At 41.0% G+C, this 21431-nt stretch overlaps 1 protein-coding gene across 2 annotated transcripts in view; it reads right to left on the bottom strand.

Moving 5' to 3' along the window:
* The window catches only part of dpp (decapentaplegic morphogen), a 37608-nt gene that overhangs the window by 4097 nt on the left and 12080 nt on the right, over positions 1-21431 (bottom strand). The window contains exons 1-2 of one of the 2 annotated variants that reach the window (XM_017150593.3): positions 3804-4907; positions 117-1013 (exon numbers count right to left, since the gene is read on the bottom strand). In XM_017150593.3, the coding sequence (XP_017006082.2) occupies positions 117-999 (883 nt within the window). In that variant the 5' untranslated portion in view covers positions 1000-1013; positions 3804-4907. Of the gene's footprint in view, positions 1-116; positions 1014-3803; positions 4908-21431 lie in introns of those variants that run through there. The other variant, XM_017150586.3, reaches the window with a different exon arrangement.

Raw genomic sequence — 21431 nt, 5'->3', positions numbered from 1 at the left:
AAATGATATAGATAATTCTACAATGAAAAAAACGGAAGAGGCATCCTCTAAGTAATATATCCGCTTCCGGTTGTGAATTAAATGGCTATTAAAATATATTAAAATCGGAAACTCACCTTTGTGTGTAAAACTTCGCACTGTATTGGCCGACTTGGTCAGCAGTCCCGGCTTGGGGATGTTGACCGAGTCGAGCTCGTGGCCCATGATCTCGGCGTAGAGCTTTTTCATCGGCTCGGGGATGATGATCTTGGAGCGGTCGATCTTGGGCGGCCGCTTCATGTTGAACAGCGAGAGCAGGCTCTTCTCGATCTCGACTAGAGTGGAGGGGTCCGGCTTGAGCTTGTCCTTGACAAGGAGCGCCTCCTTGCTGTAGGTGGACGGGCCCTGCTCGGCGATGATGGCGCCGGCATTCGCAGGCACATTGATGGATGCCACCTCGCGGTCGAGCACCAGCGTCGGATCCTCCACGAAGATTGATTCAATCGACGATTGATGAGATTCTGTGGATGAGGCTGCTCCTTTTCTGGGCTGCTGCCTGTGCTGGTGATGACTACTCCGATGATGATGGCTATGGTTCTTCTTGACAGCCATTTTGTTGTTGGGTTTATTAACTAATTGTTTAGACTTATTTTTGGAATTTTCTAATTGGTCTGTTCTTGGTTTATGCACTTCGTTGAACTGTCGATTGTTCGCGTCACTTTTGCTATGTGATTTTTTGCTGTTGCTGCTGCGGTTGCTTTGATTTTTACTCAGATGGCTTTTATCACTATCACTGAAGGAGGAGGGTTCGTTGAATGGATTAAATGCTTTTGCTAATGCTGTGCTGGTTGATGCTCCGCCCGATCTGGAACCAGATGATCCTTCTGGCGGACTCTGAGCGGCTACGGGCGCGGGCGCTATGGCGGCGATGAATCTCTGGGATATATCCTCGGTGCTAGCAACTCGAACGATCGTTTGAAAAGTCGCCAGCACTGCGAGGAGTAGAAGCCATGCGCGCATGGTCGCTTGCAACTCTGAAAAGAGACGAAAACATGGGTTAAGTCAAGGGTTATAGCTTCGGGATGTGCTAAGAACTAGGGACTCGGATGTGGATTCCGATTTCGATTCCAGATCCGAATCCGAATTCGATTCGGACTGGGACCGAGATCGTATTCCACTCAATCCGCTCTTGCACTCACACTCAGGCGGCCATGGGTGCAAGCGGGACGACTATAGGGGTCCAACTCTTTCGTATCTGACAGATAATATCTGGTATCTGTATCTTTCGCGGTATCTTTCTTTATATGTGTGCGTCTCTGAGCGTGTGTGCGTTGGACGACGTGCGCTGCGCGACTGAACGCTGGCTCTTCTTCTTCGGCAGGTAAGCGACGTCGACAGCGGCGGTAGCTGCGACTGCGACTGCGGCCGAGGCAGTGGCAGCGCAGCGGCAGATCGACGTCGCTTCCTTTTGGCCCATTTGAGAAAATAAAGAGAGCAGCGCAGAGCGCCGGTCCAAAAGTTTTATGGCTATGGTCCTACGGGGTGAAAGGTGCCGGTAAAAAATGGTGGCTCTCTCTCCCGAGCCTCGAACTCCCTCTCCCTACCACCCCTCCCACTCTAAACAACCACCCCTCTCACTTGCTCTTCGGCAAGTGTTGCAATCGCAGGCGGACATTGCACCTTTTGCACTGACACACGATCTTTTGGGACCAGGTTTATCGTTTTGTGTCTACGAATAGAAATTCAATATAGCCCCATACCATTCCCCCAATTCTTTTTTTTGTACTTTTCGGTTATTAGAGTAGCTTCGATCGTCATATTTTCCACTTATCGCAAACGCTATAGCTATAACGCTTTGATTTACAAACAGGCGGCAAATGCTCAAAAACCCTATCTGGAAAATTTATGAAAATTATTAGAAGTATTCTATATATTTTGGTTATAGGCTATAAATTTCCGAGATTTTATCTCAAGATGAGTTTGAGAAAGGTACGCCATACGCACACGCACACACCTAGAACAAATTACATGTTGTTTTTCACATAAAGATTACCATCTTATCTTGTACTAAAAACAAAAATTTGTTATATGACAGGGCGCTTAAGCGCAAAGGGATTGGGAATCGGGATCGGGATCTTTCGGTTAAATGGTTAAATTGGAAATTGGAATTTTCGAAAAGATGGCACACGCTGGGGGGTGCACACAAGATCTTGGGCCTCTGATAAGAAACGTCGGGTCGACGGGAAAATTGGTTGAACTTAGGAAATTGGAGGGGAAAACCATGGAAAGGGTGAATGAAATTAAATTTCATAAATATGTTTATGATTTGTTCATAATTTGTTGTTTGTTTTTAATATGTTCCCAGAATTTCGTATGCCGTGGGTTGTGGTTGCGTGTGGTTTTCAGTTTTCAGTTATCCGTTTCAGTTCCAGCCAGAGTTTAGCCGTATTTATAGGTTCTTTACTACCTGCCCCGAAGAGGGGGTTTCCCCTAGACCGATCGGTCCGATGAATGCCAGGCGATATCCGGGATTTCCAAGCTCGCTGTCCATTCAGTGAAACTACGCGCACTAGACACCAGATATCATAATATATATAATATCTATATAGCTCGCACTCAGCTCAATCCGAGCTGTGAAATGTCGCAAGTGCCTGCTAAAGTTCAAATTTCAGCTCTTTGTCGCAGCACCAACGACTCCGAAATGTTTCGCAAATTGACACATTTTTATTATTAATGATTAACGTTTTATTCCGGTTACCCAATACTAAAAAATCAAGATATAGCATAGTAATCTGTGCCGCACAACGTCAGCAATTAGATTGGTTAATAATAAACGCCAACGTGGGCACAAAACCCTTGGACACTCACGCACCCAGCGGATACAATAGAATCGAAGACTATATTCTGCTGGGTTATTTATGTGCCAGGATATTGACGTTTTTGTTTTGTCTTTGCCGCCGCTTTTTATGTTCTCCTTTTTTTAAAGATTTTTGAGAGGTTCCCATCTATAATATTAGTTGTGTATCAAAACGGTACTTTATTGTGCTGGCCAACAAAGGTCAGGGAAGTTCTTGGAATAGGATCCCTGGCCAGAGTACAATACGATTATGATGTACGTGGGGAAATATTTTGATTAAGCGCAACCCAAAATTGTCCTAGCAACAGGTTGATTTAAGTCAAGGCCATATTTATAAGGAAAGGTAGGTCTTCGGAAACACTTATTTTGATATTTGGTAACTATAAATTACCAAAAAAAATTACTTAGAACCTTTTTTAAAGACCTAAAAATACAATTTAAACTCTAGTTCTAGGTGACCATTTTAACGAAGTCTAATCTTGATTTTATTACTGAGCATAAACTTTTAATTAAATTAAATTTTTCATAGATTGTAATATTTAAATATTATTTAAATTGAATCAATTAAAGAAGAGTTACTGGATCAGAATATTCCCAACCAATTGACTTTAACATAATTTCTGCCGAACCACATTTGCCAAATATCCCATTACCAATTCGAATAGCCAAGTTTTGGCGAAGAGCAATTTGAGTTCTCTCAAATATCGAATACTGAATGCCACATGCCATCGACAAGGCGAACAACCCGAAAATTCCTCGCACCGCCAATTATTTGATCAATATCAAATGAACTTGGCTTTTACATATCGAATGGGTGCATTCGATGTCATTATGCAATCGTCTTGTGTGCAGTTCTCACAAGTTCAGATATTCACCTCCGCCCCTTTCTGTCTTTCAGTTTTTCAGTTTTCTGACACATTTACATAAGCTTAGGTCTTGTGGACGAAGGCCCGGCACTGGCACTCACCTCAGTCTTATAAAGTTTCCTATGGTCGAGTGGTGGTATCGCTTGATATTGGATCTCCCGTTTGGTGCCCGTATCGCTCAAGTCGAATATCGATACGACATGTGTTCGGTTATTAATTCGAAAGCCGTGTGATGGATAGCCCGGAATAAGCAAGCAAAATAGGAGCGACCAACTGTCTCGTACACTTTTCGTTCCACTGAATTTATGACGGGATCGGTTTTTGGGGAATTCAGTATTAGAATCAGAATCAAAATCAAAATGGGAATGGGATCCGTTATCGCGGCGAGCGGCTTTCGGTTACACTTGGATATATTTGCACAATTTACAGATGTTTATGGCGCTCCGGTCGTTTCGCTTTTCAAATAAATCACGCTTGTGTAAATATCTGATAGGGATGTCGGCTCGGCTACTGTTTTCTGTTTCCTTCGATAATTGTAGATGAAGTAGATCGAGTTCTTGTTGAAAATAGTGTTGCCGCATTCGAGGCGCACCTGGTCGGTAGATGTGGCTGGGATTGGAAAGCCGCGGCACATGACACGGGGTTAGGATCTGGATGCGGATCGGGATCTGGGTGGCTCTGGGCGGTGCACCTGTCACCCGGCGGCTCCTTCGGCTGACGGCTGGCAGATTATCCACATATTTTCCAACTGACACTCACGCACTGTATTTCTTTAAATTGTATCTCAAGGCATCGCCAGTATCTGTTTCTCTATCTGTATCTGTATCTGTTTGTTGTACTTATTTCGTATTCACAGCTTTATTTGCTTTGGCTGGCTGTTCGGATTTCAGGGTTTCCCTTTACAACCCGTCAGTTGACATTCCACACACCCAGCAGAAGACACACACTCGCGCACAACAACCTCAAATGCCTCAATTTCTTTGTTTCCGCACCGATATCTTTTTGTTTTTTCGGAGGGATCGAGATCGATCTTCACGCCTCACGATACGCGAATCAGTCAGATACTTTTTGTATTTTCTGTATTTTTTTGGTGGCCCGAGAATTGTTTTCTCGAAAGCTTTGGGTTCACGCCAAGTGGCTCACTGTCCGCCGCTCATTTCGCTATAGATTTAAACTCGATCAGCGCTGTTGAACGACTAACGCCTTTCTGTCTACCTCTACCTGATTCCGATACTTCAGATACTCGGCTCGGCTACAGACACACACTGAAGCGCCGAGCACACACAGATACACACTTCGGCGGCGAACGAGAGAGCGAGTGCCTAGCCGAGAGAGCCGCAGTTCGGGGAGAACTCGAAGACTTGGGGCTTTAGCCCCATCTCCATCATTATCGCGATCATGATCACGCATCTCGTCTAGCGTTTCTCGGTCTCGGACTCGGATTCCCAGCCAGCGCGACGTCAAAATCTTCCTCGTTTTATCGCCGCTCTCTCGAGTGACCACACAAACACTCAACCAGTTAATTGGTCGACGTTCTCTGGGGCTTTGAGTGGTTTCTCTGGAGAGAATCGTCCATACCTTCTGAGCTTTTTGGTTTTCAAAATCTTTGGGATTTCAAGGCAGGCATTTTGTAAAAGTTGGGGTTGGCACTTAGGTTTTCGAATAATGGTGAAATGTTATCTCTAATTTAATTAGAAATATAGAGAATAATCTTCTAAGTACTCTTATAAGCTAAATTTATAAAAAATTTGGCTTTACCATTTTTAGATTTTTGAAGAAGCTCAATAAGCACTAAAAAAATTAATAAATAATTTTGTAAATTGCTTCGAAATTAATAATGAGCTAACAAATAAAATGACGAAGCCGAGTTTTTGCTCACAAAATTTAGAACAAACACTTCCCTTAAGAAAATCATTTTGTTTTTGATAGTCAGAAACTACAATGCAATATTTCAAACAATTATTTCCTTTTAACAAGGCAGACAATAATATCAATTTTATTCTCTGCAGATTAAAGTTTCTATAAATAGCAAAATATAACTTTGAGTTCTTAACGAAAATAAATAAAAATTCTGAAATTTTCTAACACTCTTCCAAACATTCTTCCAAAAGACCCCTACTTACATTTTACACTGCTGCGAATTAAGTATCCAATCAGCCGACTCGTTTCCTTCGGCCAGCAGAGTGGAGCATTTAGCTGTCGGGTATTGGGAGATTGGGATTGGGATTTCGAGCTGCACGAGCGCAATGAGCCAAGTACGAAACCAAACTGTCTGCGCATTCCTGGAGTCTGGGACCTCGGATCTTCCGATGCTCCGCCGTTCGAATGTGCCAGCCAGCCAGGCAGCGATGCTATAATGACGATGATCATGATCATGATCACCGATCACCGCACATGCCATGGATGTGCGAGCGAGAGCCCCCGACTTTCGTTTCACGTGTGTGTGTGCTTAGGTAACGAAATCCTTGGCAACAACACACAAACACAGAAAATGAAATCAAAAAGTCAGGAATTAGTATAATTTTATTGGTCGGAAGGCAAGAGGTAAAAAAAGGGCAGCGGTGGCAGCCATAAGAATGACACATGCCGGCTCTTTCGCACTCAGGCGCACACAGATACTCCCGGCACCAATACACAGGCAGTCGTCCAGCTAAATGCATTTTAACTGCCTTTTTTTGTTGTTGCACTTGTTCGTTTGTTTGTTTGTGGAGATGACTCTACGCTTTGGTAACTCGGGCCTCTTTCCTCAATTCTTCTCCGTCTTCGAAACACCCGCGCATGCGCAGCCAACGTGACTCTGCCACAAAAGATTGCAGTTGCTGTTGCAGTTGTAGTTGCAGTTTTTGCTGCTTTTTACTGAGCAGGTGCTGCAGACCAGCCAAGAAGACGGCGAATATCGGGGTTTGGTAGGTGGAGCTGCCTTTAAAACTCACACAAAGCCAAAAGGTTTTAGCCAAAGCTGGCAGTTGGGGATCTCAAAGGTCTGATTGGGGTGGAGGAAGTAGTAAATACACTTAAATAAAATTATATTTTTAATTTTTTTGGTTTATTAAGAATAAGTACAGCTGCTTTCCTCTTTATAAAATTAAATGTTCTTTCTGATTGTTATAATAAGTCCTAAGATCTTTTGTTGCATCGGCTGTTTTGAAGATTAAAGTCCTATAAGGACTTTACTATTGTGTGACAACCGGAAATGAAGCTCATCTGAGAGAAATCCCATCTACTCCCTACTCAGTTGCGATCCCATTGAAGTCCGTTTGGCGTCGTCTGGTCGAAAGACTGACCAAATGGAGCGTTGCCAGACATTGTGGCTTTACTTGACCACACATGGCCAACTGGCGCCAAGGCTGCTTAAGTAGCCTTTGTTCCTGTCCAGTTCTTCACTTGTCGCCGTCTGTCCGGCACTTGTGCTTCCCTACTTATACCCAGCATCGAATTTCCCGGGTATTTCCACGGTTCTTAAGAATACTAGAAGAAATATTTTCGTAAACTACATTGTATTATTATCACAGAATAAATTGTGATATATTAAAATAAAAATTAGGTATTAGAATTGATTGAAATATTCAAATAAATTAAGCCAAGAGAATAAGAATCGATATAATTTGGATGGTAAGTTCTGCCATCAAAACCCAGTCTCTCCGTCGTCGCTTTGGCTGCTTAACCCCATGATGCCCCACCTCCCCGCGGTGATTCATGCCCATTGGCGCACAGAGAAACTCCACGCCACTCCACACAGATACAGATACAGATACATTCGCCGAGAAGAAGGCGGGCTCCAAAGTTCGTGGAGATCCTTTTGTATGTTAATCGTCTGTCTGATTTGTCCGTCTTTGTGTCTTTGTGTGTGGTGTTCTTCTGGTCTTCTGGCATTCTGGCATTCTCGTGATGGTGTTGGTTTGGTGTCGTTCTGTGCTCCTCCTTCGATTCGCTGGGTCTCTTTTCCTCTCTCGCTCTGCCGCTGCATCCGGCAGATAAACAGATACAGATACATTTGCCCCGAGGAATGCCGGCTCTCCACTCAACTTTTAATGGCACTTAATTACCTTTTGCACTGCCCTGCTTATCGGACCACCAGAAATCGGAGTCCTTGGACGGCTTATCGCCGTTTGCCATCCCTGGCGCTACTTTCACTGGACCAAAAACAGGAATCCAGGAAAAAAAGAAAGAAATACGAAATCCATTATCAGCTGCCGTTCATTTATCAAGTGCTCGTGTGTCATTTGTTAAAGACAAGTGCCCGGCAAAAACATCTCGCAGCGCAAAAACTGCCAAGTTCTGGATGGGAATGGGATTGGAAATGGGAATGGCATCCTGATCCTAGACGGGGGTACTGATACTAGACGGCTGTCTACTGACCACATGCCAGGACCTCGGGCACAGCAGGATCATCTCGATCCCTTTTCGCATTCTGTTTTCCCTGGCACGCAACGGGGGCGTGAGTCTTAATTGTCCTCGAAGCGGATAGGAACTGCAAGGATGCGGGTTCCCCGGGTTAGCTGGTATAGTTTAATCAAAGTCTAGCATGCTAGGCAGTTGAGAGTTACTATGTATTTTTGAAATGAAAATACCGAATCAATGTATTATTTAACTGAATCTATTGTTTACAAATGCTGATAAAGGCACAATGTAAAAAAATTTAAAAAAAATCTTAAAAAATTCTTTGGTTCTCTCAGTTGTTAGTTGTGGACAGAGGCTTAGGCATTGTGTGAAAATTTATAAATATTATATAATATTATTAACAATAACAAAAACTACACTAAATTTACAATTAATTCAAACACCTTCGATTTCACTTTTAAACTTTCTTACTACGAAAATCTATCAGTTATGATATTTACGATATATTATTCAAAACGGGTTCGTAAATAAAGACTACCCATAAATGTTCTTATTTTGAGTTGCATATTCCCAATTTCAAAACAAAATGGTGGAAAAGAAAAGTTAAAATTTATATTTCTTTGATTAGTATGCTCCAGTGACTTTGTTAACTAATTTTAGCCACAATTATGACATTACGACACATAATATATCACCCAAAAGGTACTGATAAAGATAAGGGTGTCCTAATAAAGATATTTACTTCCCGAAAATTCCCTCCCCCAATTAGGCAACATAATATGGCCATTATTATATGTTCTAGTGTTTCAGCTGGTTGTGCGCACACAGTTTATTCATCAACAAATGGATCTCATTAGGGGATCCTTTATACGTGCCCATTGATTCGCTTCGTTTCGCTGCTGGCCAGCTAATCAATTACCATCGAGGAGCAGGCATCGAACAAAAGTCGCCAAACAATGCCGCTTCTTGGCACGTGGACGGCCGTCAAGAGACGAGAGCCTTTCACCAGCCGCCTGCCTTCAAGTTGATGGAAAGGTGACAGTCACAGTCACTTTAGAAAAACCAGATACAGATACAAAGATACTCGTACGGCTACAAAAAAACAAACCTCATGAGGCAGCCGCAAAACTGCAGGCGAACAGAGACTCCTTCCATACGATACGATACAAATGCAATCCGAATACGATTCCTACGACAATCGTCAATTGTTGCTCGACTGGCTCTCTGGATTCTTGCTGGATTCCCTGCCCTGTCTTTTGTTCAATTAAAACGTTATTATTGTGTGTTTTGTGTTTTGCTCTGCGATGAATGACAAACTGGCCGTAAAGTGCAACTGCAACTGGGGACTCGAAATCTAAGTTGCATCTTGTGAAAGCTGATCCTGAACGTTTTGTAAGAAGCGGGGCATGGGTATGGGTTTCGGTCGGTCTGGGTTTTAGCTTGGTTTTGGGTTTTAGGGATCGGGATCGGAGATCTTGTGGTAATTTGATGCTGCCGCCGATGTCCCTGCCTTTGTTGTCGGTCGGAATCGTTTTGTTTGTTTATAAATTGGTAACAAAGCCTCCTCCTTCGCCGCTGGCCATTAGCCATCAGGATCCGGCACTTGATTTATGCCATTCTGATGGTAACCCAATACCTTGAAGCGTTTTATTAGCGCCAGTTAATAATTCCCTTGGGAACATTGCATCGGGGGGCCAGCTCCGAATTAAGTGCAATTAAAGATGAGTGGTTAATAAAAGGCATTTTGAAGTCTATTATTTTTGACTTGATTGACTGTGGGATCATATAATGTCAATATTATATCTTTTCTTGAGTTCTGGAATTTACTACACCGATCTCCAGCCATCTTTTATATGTATTTCATGATATTATAATAGGTTTTAAAGTAGTCAATATTAAAATATTATGATATGATAGAATAGATAGAATAGCATAAAATATATATAAAATATTGCTAGAGATTGTATATAGAGAATATAACGTTTTATGACAGTATTTTATCTTTCCTTGAATTCTGTAATATATTATAACGATCTCTAGCCATCTTTTATATATATTCTATGATATCATAATCTTATAATAGGCTTTAAGTTTTTAGTTGGGTTTTTTAATCACATAAAAATATTTTACTACTTTATAATTTGGGTGTCTGAGATATTGAAGTTCTGACAGTTCCCCTGTCGAAAATAAGACACTTCTTCGACAATATTGGAGTATTCTTGCCATCATCAACGGCGTTGGGCAATCCATATGGGAAATGGGGAGGGAGCCACATGGCTCCCACTTTATGGAAACAGTTTGAATTCGAATTAACACAGCGGGCAGCCCGCATAAGCATTAAAAGTCAATTGCAATTAAGTTCGGTTAAGCATCCACGTATCGCTTTTTGTGCGGGGTACGTGCGAGAATATCAAAGGTGGATATCTTCTGGCCCTCTCGAGTGGGCCACAAATCAAATTGGCTCCCTGAATGGAGGATCGAAGACAAGAGTCTTAGGGACCGGGAGTCGAAGATATAGCTATGGCTATAGCGCCATCGATAAAACTTAATGGCCACCATAACTGTTAAGCCGAATGGCGGCAAATTGCAGTGAGCATTCAAATTTATTACTAATTGGGTGTGAATTGCAGGCAGTGCAAGTGCTGCATATGCAGCATGCAGCATAATCGAAATGGGTGCTAATTGATAGGCCTTTGATCTGCGGCCTCTATTTATTTACAGCGATTGTAAAACAACGGATCGTGCATAAAACAAACATTGCACAGGGAATGGGAAAGGGAATGGGCATCGGCATGGGGAAATCGAATCGAAATGGGTAGTACTCCACGTAATCGCCGGGTCTTCTTGGGTCTGCAGCCAATCCGTTGACTGCACATCAAAATCATCATTAGCACCGGCGTTAGGGACTCAGAAGCCGAGAAGACTCGGGTTCTTCAAGTCGACACATTCCCGTAATGGTCGCATTACTGTCAAGTGGCCAACGGAAGGGAGACATCAAATTTTATGATTTCATAAATATTTAACCAGAGATTCAATCTCAGGGCAGCTCTAGCTTCCATATAGTTCTCCCACTGCTCGTTCTCAAGAGTGCCTCCTTGTTTACACTAACTATTTCGGATCCCGCGAACAGAGCACATTAATTTACTTTGTCTTCGGGGCTGTAAACACTCGTTTCATTTACTGTTGCCAAGTCGTTGGCTTTATCTGCTGGGTCTTGTGTACTATAGTTGCTACCACATAAACTAATCGTAATGGCGCAATAATCGCCACTGCCACTTACATAAATGTTGCCTAATATCCATTGTTGGTTTTTATGTATCGGCACTTGAGCTTTTGTTGCCTCTTCGATTTAGTCAGGTTATTATACTCACATTTATTGAATTTCATATTTTTGGAAATAGTTGCTTAGGCGTTGTGTAAAACCAAAGCAATTTTAGAAGTTCAAAGATAAAAGCTAATATATAAATTTATGTTAAAATTAAAAAAAAATAAAGAAAGACAAACTTTTTTTTTATATTTTGTAACCTATCTAAAACCATAGAAAGAACAAAAGTAGTTGTGGGTCTTCCAATGTTTTTCTGAAATCCCAATGAAGTGCAAAAAATGGTTTAACGGAACCTGAAGCCTATGCACTTTTCACACTCTACCCACTTCCTATTTGCGTCCTTTTTTATCTGAAAGATGCCCCCAATACGACGACCAGAGTAAACATCGGTGGATCCATAAAGTTATGTTACATTTTCCATGCTCTGGCTCAATCAAAAGCACCGTAAAATAGGCGAACTTAGCGATCACTCCAATCCAAACAAAGGCGGGCGCTAAACTCGATACGATATTACCAACTTTGTTGCCAAGATGATAAAATCGTTTGAGAATCTGTCACCTTGTCGCCATAAATTCGCAGCTGGGAAAGACGAGGTGCTGATGATGGGGAACATAACATACAACATCAACATCGCAACGGATCGGAGAGTCTGGGAAGGCACTAAAGTTTACATACTCTTATAGTCTCGTAAATTGTAAACAAAATTATTGCAGCGATCGCCGAATTAAGTGCAACCGCAAAATGAAATTCAATTTGAGCAAAATGCCAAATGCAAAATGCTACTTTGTTTGTTTGTTCAACTCGGTTTTTGTGTGCTCTGTGTTGCTGACCCAAAGAGAGGGATTGCGAATCAGCCTCGATATCGAATCGATCGTATGGTACGAGTATATTGATCTATTTTTACCCCCTCTGCCTGCCTTCCGAGATAACTTGTTTATTTATAAGGCTTATGTTTGACATTGAAAATAATTTATAAACTCTCTGTTGTCCGCACAATTTATACACTCGCCATTTACGAGCTTCATTCATAGGGAATCCGTACCGCGATTCACTCATTACCAATGCAATCGGCAATCGGTAATGCCGCACAGCACAGATGTGCTCCGTGCAGCACTTAGCTGTAGGCCCAAAAATGGTTAAAGCCATTCATGTCAGGATCGGCCAAAGGAGCCGCATCGATCAGTATGCAACATGGGGCAGCAACATGTTGAGCAGCCGCAATGTTTGCCGGCCAATTGCCAGCTGGCATCTTGTAAATGCGCTTGCGCCTCGCCCCATCCGACTACCCATCCCCATCCCCATCTTCATCTGAATCAGAGCTCGAGTCCCCATCCCTATACCCATCCCCAGTCCATCCCGTTTTGGGCAGGACAAGCTATTCTCCTCCGATCCGCTCTAGTCTCTAGTCTCAAGTCTCGTCTGGTGAATGGCTCTGACTAACTGGCTGACTGGCTGTCCACAGTGCGTATGAATGGAGACAGGCGCTCGTCATCAGCTCGGCGATTAGAGATGGCAGCGTGAGAGCTTTCGATATGGATCAGCACCGCAATATAATCAGCAAAAACGTGAAAGAAAGTAATATTAAACGATTTTTAACATCCATCCTAAAAAAAAACAAGTCGAGGTCAAATAGATATTCGAATAGTAAACTTCTAGCAATAACGATTTCTCTCTCTCTCGAAGATTCTCTGACTTCGAAAAAGAGTGTAAATTACGTAAGTGGAAGCGAGAAGTGAAAACTCTCTCAATTCGAAATAGAGCGAGATAACGCTTTTAATTACATGACTGGGAGGGAGAAAGACATATTCTAACTGGCCTGTTGTTAATATTTCGAGCATATCAAGTCAAAATTGATACCACATAACGTAAAATCGATCATCGTTACATATCAATTTCTGTTTAGGTGTAGATATCATTAGAATCTACCGAAAACAAAACCCTTTTGCCATTTTATCCTTCTCCTAGCCATCGAGCATTTACACTTACAACGGCGATAGCGATAAATCAAGGCCCTCCGGCGACCATCTGATAGTCGATCTTATCGGACGTGCCATCTCGAATCTCGGATCTTGGCAATCTTCTAATTTCGCATGCAGCCGCAGACTCGGACTCGCCTCGATTGCCAGATCGCGTGCATTGCTCATATATGGCAACGGGCGCGCATGGCGCACGTTTTAATTAGGATAATGAGTTGTTTCCGGGCTGACATCGGCAGAATGAGTTCCCCCAGCTCTCCTCCTGGAGCTAAAGCAGATTCATTCAGTTGGCCAACTCCGACCAGTTGACCAGCAGAAGCAGCGGCAGCAACAACAGTCCATCAGCAGTCTGGGCCATAAATGGTGGTACCATGTTGGAATTACAAATCGTTGTAAGTTTAATTAAAAATTAATAAATTTATGAGTTGCCATTCGCATTTAGCCATGCCAATTGTCTGGCCAGGAGCAATGCGGTGCAGCGTTGCTGGGATGCTGCAATCTTGCAATGTTGCAATGTTGCTGCCGGGTCCTCATTGATTTATGACTGCTCCTTTGAGAGAGGGAGAGACTGTCAGGCGTCTCGCAGTTGCCTCGTTTTAGGACCAGCATTCCAATACAAAACACTGGAAACCAAAGTTCCCAATAAAAATAAGACAATTTTTTTAGAAATTAAAAAATTAAATTTATAAAATGTTGCTTCTAAGCATATAAAGTATTTACACCGCGGAACATCATGTGTATTTTGGCCCTACGATAGGCGCCAAGTACTAACTAGCAACCCCACGTTGGGCGCCAATTAAATCGTTCTACAACTGTTAGATGTTTTTAATGTGCAACTCAAACCGTTTATAAATTTTAATCTTAAGCTTTTATACTATTTGTTTTCATATATTCCGTTAGCTTTTATATATTAACGCTTAAATTAAATAATAACACAAAAATGATTTCTGAATTTGGACTAAAATTATGTTTGCTTATTTTGTGAAGTTTTCCTTAACTTAGTTACAAATAAATGTAGATAGTAAAATGGGTCATTTGACATTTGCCAATTTCCTAATCAATTTTAAATTCACTTTTTGTTGAAGTGCAGGCCAGTAAAAAGCAGACTTCAAGGAGCACCGCCTTTCAGTGGCGAGTGATGCGCCCTTTGGCCACTTCAGTTGACTAATTACCAGGAGTCAATTTGACTAGCTCGGGATGGTGTCTCCTGACAAGTAGGAACTCCTTTCGGACGTCATTCGCAGCTCGCCGTCAGCGGCTTTCGCCGGTTTTCATCGACGTTGGTGGCCCGGCGCTAACTCTTGGTTCCCGAAAACAAATACCAAATATTAGCGCTTGCCCTTTCAACGGTGGCTATTCCGTTCCCGAAAACGAACCCAAAACCCAGTCCCAATACCAATTCCAATCCCTATACCGACTGGCACTCCGGTGATGTTGTTTAATTGCCCCTCTGACAGACGCACGCATGTCAAGTACAAATCAAAGCGAAAATCTCAAATAGATACAGATAGAGATTTCTAGTGCGATACATAGATACATCTACTTATAATGCGGCTAGCTGCGTTTGCGTTAATTTTTTGTTTATTAGGCGGTAAATATCAAAGTTGAGCATAAATCAAATGTTGGCTGCTACTGGTACATATCCCACAAATACAGCGATACTCTCGTTGTTCTCGTGTCGAAACTTTTCAGTTTTCATTTTTCAGTTTTCAGTTTTTCCAGTTGGGTTTTTTTGGCTGCGTTAATTTGTACGCTCCACAAAATGCAACTTGTATCTTGTATCTCACGGTCTGTTTGTTTGTTTGTTGCTGCTGCCGTTCTGTTTGTTTGCGTAGCTTGTACGCTCACTTGCTTTTGGGTTCTGTTTAGTTTCAATAACCATTTTCCAATTAACACGAAACGCGTGTTTTTCACGTTAATTAATACAGAACTTTTTATCAATATTTGCAATAAAAATCAATCAACAGCTTTTGCAATTAATCAACATCAAAAGCAAAGCGCTCAGGCCATAACACATATATAGATACAGCTGCGAGCACAGATTTAGATACGGAATATACCGACATCTTACAGATACATTAACCCACTAAGTACAGAAATAAGAGAAACAAGTTGCCGCCGCCACGCCACGCTTTTCTGCGTTGTTGGCGCCTTCCAGCGAAAAAGTCTGTATTTTCTTGCCTTTTTCTGACCTTTGATCGCTTTTCGCGGTACTGAAAACGCCGTTTTCCCGCGTGCTTATATAAGCATTATATAAGCAAATTAAAACTATTATCTAATGGTTGATTCCCGGTAGAACGCGCCAAAATTTATGGACCGAATTGCATTTAACTAAATGTAGATGTAAACAACTGCTGGGAAAATATATATACATCCATCAGAGAGTAAGTGAGTTATGGCTACCACGAAAGAGTAAGTCAAGGTCAACAGAGTTAATGGGGAAGGTTATATAAAATGCGCATATCGGAAAAATTAAAGGAAACTTATATTTTTTAAAGTGGAAAATTTGTACAATTTGTTTGTAGTATATAATAATATTGTAAACAATTATTTGATATAATCAATTAAATTTTAAATTATTAAAGATCCAAATTAATCCCCATAAATTTGATATTCAACTAATTTAATTACATAAGAAACTCCTTATTAGCATGTATTAGTATCTTAATATTTTGATACCCATTATATCATACTGCAAATAAATGATATTAATAGGCTTCACAGGCCTTGCCCTTTGAACTTTAAAGATCACCTCTATACGCCTGGTTGCCCAAAGTTCAACAGCTGTTCCGACGGATCTCTTGGCTGAGTTCTTCTCGAACTACCCACACCTTCGATGGGGAAGCCACCCACCTCCCAATCGCAGACATTGACCAAGCGTTGAAATCAAGTGCATTAATTTATTACACAACAAACAGATTGCTTCGCAAATCAAATGAGCATTTACGGCGCGACCAGATACGAGATACAAGAAAAGTGCATGGCAGCCGCATAATCAATACAATTTGTGCGTTACGCCTGGATGCGACGACAGACGAAAGAGAGGGGTAGACGCAGACAGCGGAGAAGGAGAAAGAGAAAGGTGTATCTAGGGCGGGGGATCCAGATTTGTTAGGATCGATCAGGAGGTAATGGCCAACTGAGCACGCCAGCCAAATGCAGCTCGTGCGGATCCCGAAAAGGTTAAGAACTAGTCAAATGATCATATTATTTAAGAAATATAAAGAAATTTTTATTACAAATATTAATTAGTTAGAAATTCAAATACAAATTGTATTAATTAGTTAGAAATTCAGCAGGTTTCGGTAATTTATAATTATTATTATATTATTTCCGAGTTTCTGTGTTTGTTTTAGATTTTTATGTCAAGCCGTTTTGGCTTCAGGATAATTAAGAATATTTTATTAGTCTGGACTATAAATGCTATATAAATTCAAAGATCGATGTTTAATAGCTTAACATTTATGTATTACTGGAAATCAAGCAATACCAAATTATATTTGATTTGTAAGTATCTATCAAAAAATTATTTAAGAATACGTAAGATAAATGTTTAAAGGGCCAATAACCCCTAGAAATCATGGTGCCTTGAAATTTCAAACGGTCGGTCTGAGAAGGGAATCGAAATATTCGGGGGGCTGAAGGGGTGATATGTGTGTCCCTCATAGCACACGCATGCCACCCACCAGGTGGGGAGTTCTCCTCCTCCGGAGGCATCTTTCCCGCATTCGGATCGTGCCCAGCATAAAGTGCTACATTTAATTGCGCGCCAAAGCGTTCCATCGCCAGCTACAATCCCTACATACATATACTATCCCCCCGCCGTCAAAACCAACAGATTGTTCCTTTTCTTCGTCGTCGTTTTGCCCACGGCGTGTAGCACACTTAATATTTATTGTTTATTTACACAAGCGCATTAATCGCAAAGCGCAAACGCGCCAAAAACGAGCAGCGCAATTTACCGTAAAGGCCCCCTTCGCATTTCCCATCCCCACCCAACCATCTTGACCCCACGCCCGCCTCGTTTCCGAAGATATTGAGAGATCCTCAGCCAGAGAGGGCCAAGTTTTCAACTTAATTTCATAGAGGTTTGCCGTATTAGACAGCGAGGAAAATGCAAAACAGTGGAAAATAATATAAGAATCAATGGAAATAGTAATTCTCTTAAATATTTTGATAATTTCAATTAAAACAAATAATTTTGGCAGGAGAAAAATATTAAATGAATTTGATCAATCCTATTGGTATTTAATATTTTGAATTTAATTTCCTAAAAAATGTATAAGAGACCACTGTCCCTATTCTTTTGCCCCACCTGGTCTCTTGGTGATCTTCAGAACTTATTGCGTTTCAATATTTAGTTTGGAAATGTGCTTTCTTCGCACTAGCTCATTTAATTGGTAATTTATGGTGGCACAGGTAGCGATGCCTGTTTGAAGCGTTTTTGATAATTGCGATTGCTGATTTGTGGCCAAATTTTTGCAACTTTGTGCCAGCGGGCAGCGCAAAAAGCGACGTTCGCCAGCCAAAAGCTAGTGGAACATAAATAAACAAGGCCCTGGAAATGGATGCCATGCGTATTTTGTGTGTGAAAATGTTTAATGTTTTGTGGGATTGGGATATGCCGATGCCGAGGCTATTATGTATTTTCCCACCAAAAAAATAGTTACTTGTCATCCGGGCCAAACTTCATTAATTATGCAATCAGAAGTAGCGGCTAGAGCGATTTAGAGGCATAAATCACACGCTCATCATTCGACACTAAATTTGCATAATTCCCAGAAGGCAGCGTCATCGTGCCGAAAATGACCAGAACAGGGAGATCGGGAGATCGGTATGTATGGATGGTCGATCAAGTGGCTTAATAGCTTGGGGAAAACAAGTGAAGTTCAACAGTTTGGAGAGCACTCGAGAGCGCCGTCGAAAGGAAAACACTCCAGTGGAATGGAATGGCCAGGAATCGCAGATGACTCGGATTGGGATTCCAATTTGGTTTCAGATTCAGATTCAGTACGGCCTATTGAAAATGAAAATAACTTAATGCTAAGTAAGCGGCCAACGTTCAACGACAACGTTCAACTGTTCAACTGTTCATGAGCAAACAAGGTTGTACATGGAACATGGAACACGGTATACGGCTGCGGCCCAGCTCGTTGGCTTCGTTGGCTCTTAACGAGGCCGACATCAAACAAAACGCTGGCCAAGCAACAGGCAAAAAGCCAAAAGGCAACAGGCAGAGGCAGTCCAAGTAGAAGACCAAGATCTCGAGGCTGGGCTTCACTGCTATGTAAACAATTCCTAGGCAATGTGTCTGTGTGCGCCGCTAACATTTCACTCAGCAGGCTGGAGTCAAGGAGTAACGCCAGGAAAAAAGATCGAAGTTTGTCTACCCTGGAATTGGCTATAAAAAAATCTTGAAAATTCTCTACAAGATCTTAGCTTCCTCGTGTAAAGCTTCTCCTAATAAAATGTCCTTTTATTTTAGATTATATATTATAAACAATGTTATTATTACATAAGAATAAATAAAGAAATATTTAGTAAATATTTATTTTCATATTTTATTTAAGATTATGCTTATCTTACTTAACAATATTTGTTCAAAAAATTCTAAATTTGGTATTTCAACACAGTATTTTTATAGCTTTTATGAAATGATAAAATATCAAAATCATATGTTTGAATCATAATATTTATATGAAATAAGGTAGAAATTACCCTATTTCATATAGAATTAGTTTTCTGTGTAGCAACGGAAATTAATATTGAATTGATTTTTACAAATAATTTTATTTTTAAGCCAACATATGAGTAAATATTATAACTATACACTTATCCCCGACCTTATCGACGAATACACCTCGTAAAAGAGTACTGAGCATCATCAAGATCACTCTGCTCTTCCCTCGATCCCCGTACCGATCACTGGTAATGTGAAAAATTTCTTAGTCAAATATTGACCAGGCCCAAGCAAGAAAGAAGATCCAGAGCTGACGAGGTTGATGATTTTTCAATTTGGGTTTTGTAGTTTTCCGCTGGGATGATCTTTTAACCGGCAGGCCAGGCAAGTGGACAGCGAGGCCTCCTCGGCTAGCAGCACTTTAAAACAGTTCATTTCTTTTGTCAAGGCGTTGGGACGTCCGAGAGAGATATTCGTTTAGATATTGCCGCTCGGCAAATGCGGCTGGCGAATGACAAACAGGCTACCGAACAAGTTAAAATATTTAAACATGTTTAGTGATTTGCTGTTAAGTAGTCGGTAATGCACACGAGCAGTCCACAAAAAAAATGAGAAGAGGAAAGTGTGCAGTGAAAGAAATGAAACCAATTCGGAATATTTTTAAAAAATTATAGAAAAAATGTCTTCCTTAAGAAAAATATCTAAATGCGAAGATTAATAAATTCTACGCAGTGAAGCCGATTTGTTTGGATTCCCGCAATGCCAGGGACATCGATAATTTAGATATAGCCGGCTGAACTTTGGACGATCTGAGATCAGGTACGAATGTACAAATGATGACAGCTTTAGCGTTGGCGATGATCAACGATTTAGCGGCACTTGCAGTTGCAGCTGCAGAATCCGAATACGAATCCGAATCCGAAGAAGCTGGCCCAATGTTTTGTTTATTTATTTGCCTTCGGCTGTTAATAATTTATGTAAGAGCGTGTGGGCACTTGGAAAATAACAAACATTGCTCGCCGGGTGCAGTGCATCCACAAATCTCTGTTAGAAGAGTGTAAAGAAAAATTGTGATTTTGAACTTGACGGATTGAAGCGAAGTTGGGGCGGCTCCCTCCTTTAATTAGCATTGGTAATGAGATTTTAATACTCCCCGTGATGGGTGTGTGTTTGTGGAAAGCGTCAGCCATAATGATAATGCCCATTGATCTCAGGCGGCGTATGCGTGATATTTGTCGAGTCATTTGGCCGAGTTCGAGTTGTTTGGCTAAGCTTCGATTTGGCTTTCTTTTGTTGGCTGCACATACACAAGATCATTGAGATTAACGGTATACATTGTAGGGCTCTTTGCTGTTTTGGTGGGGGGAATAATTTTTAAAACTAAAATGAAAGTGAGGATCTCTATTCTCATTCATACATCTTTTATTTAAGGTTTAATTATTTGTAAAGAATATATTTATAGTTAATTAGGATTTTTAAATATATTTTCTGCTAATCTACACCGAAATACATTTTTGAAAATTGTATAAAGTCATTTTCTGTACCATTTATAGGTATTTACGTTTTTATTAATCTTAATAAATATTTTGTAAATATTTTGCTAAAATTTCTTAACAGTTTTTAATGATTTTATTTAGTTTAAACAAGTCTATGTGAAAATCTTAATTGCAGAAAAATTGTGTATATTTATTCTATTAATTTTTAAGTTCTTGTTTTCAGGTCTGCCCACAACTTTCCGTTGACTGATCCAATTTCTGGGGAACCTTGCCTCACATTCATCAGTGCAACTCGAATCGAAAACAAACCATTAATTTCCCGCCCCAAACTTCTATCGAATCGAATGCCAGTGGAAAACACATCATACCATATTTCTTCCTGATTTTTGCATTCGCTAAAAACTGGCTAAAACACTTACAAATCGTTGAGATTCTATTCTTGGAAATACACTTTCAATTATTATTTCCCGCTAATATACACACACACGCGGGGCAAATAAACAAAGGCGAGTCGGAAAATAGAAAATAGCAAATATAAAATAGAAACAAAGTTTGGGATTCCAAATCAGTGCGAAATATTTGCAATGATTACGTGAGAAAGAGCCGCAGGAGAAGCCCTGCGAATAAAAAATATGCCAAAGGCAAATAAATAAGGCGGCTGCAGCAATAAGCGAGTATATTTCTGTATATTAAGTGGCCAAATCCAAACGCCAATCCCAAACTAAACAAAGAGCCGAAAGTGAGAACAAGTGGCACGCATGGGAAGTCTGCCGCAGACCTTATAATAAACAAATGGGCTGCCAGAGCAATTGCACGTAGCGTACGTTTTAAACATAAACAAACCAAAACAAAAGCCCCTGGCCAAACCACCCAAAAAACCAAAAAAAAAAAGGAAAAAGCGGCCCATAAAA

The sequence above is a fragment of the Drosophila takahashii genome, chromosome 2L, assembly GCF_030179915.1.
Source record: "Drosophila takahashii strain IR98-3 E-12201 chromosome 2L, DtakHiC1v2, whole genome shotgun sequence".
Classification (NCBI taxonomy): Eukaryota; Metazoa; Arthropoda; class Insecta; order Diptera; family Drosophilidae; genus Drosophila; species Drosophila takahashii.
Note: the sequence above shows the minus strand (reverse complement) of the source record. Positions and strands in the feature narration are given on the sequence as shown.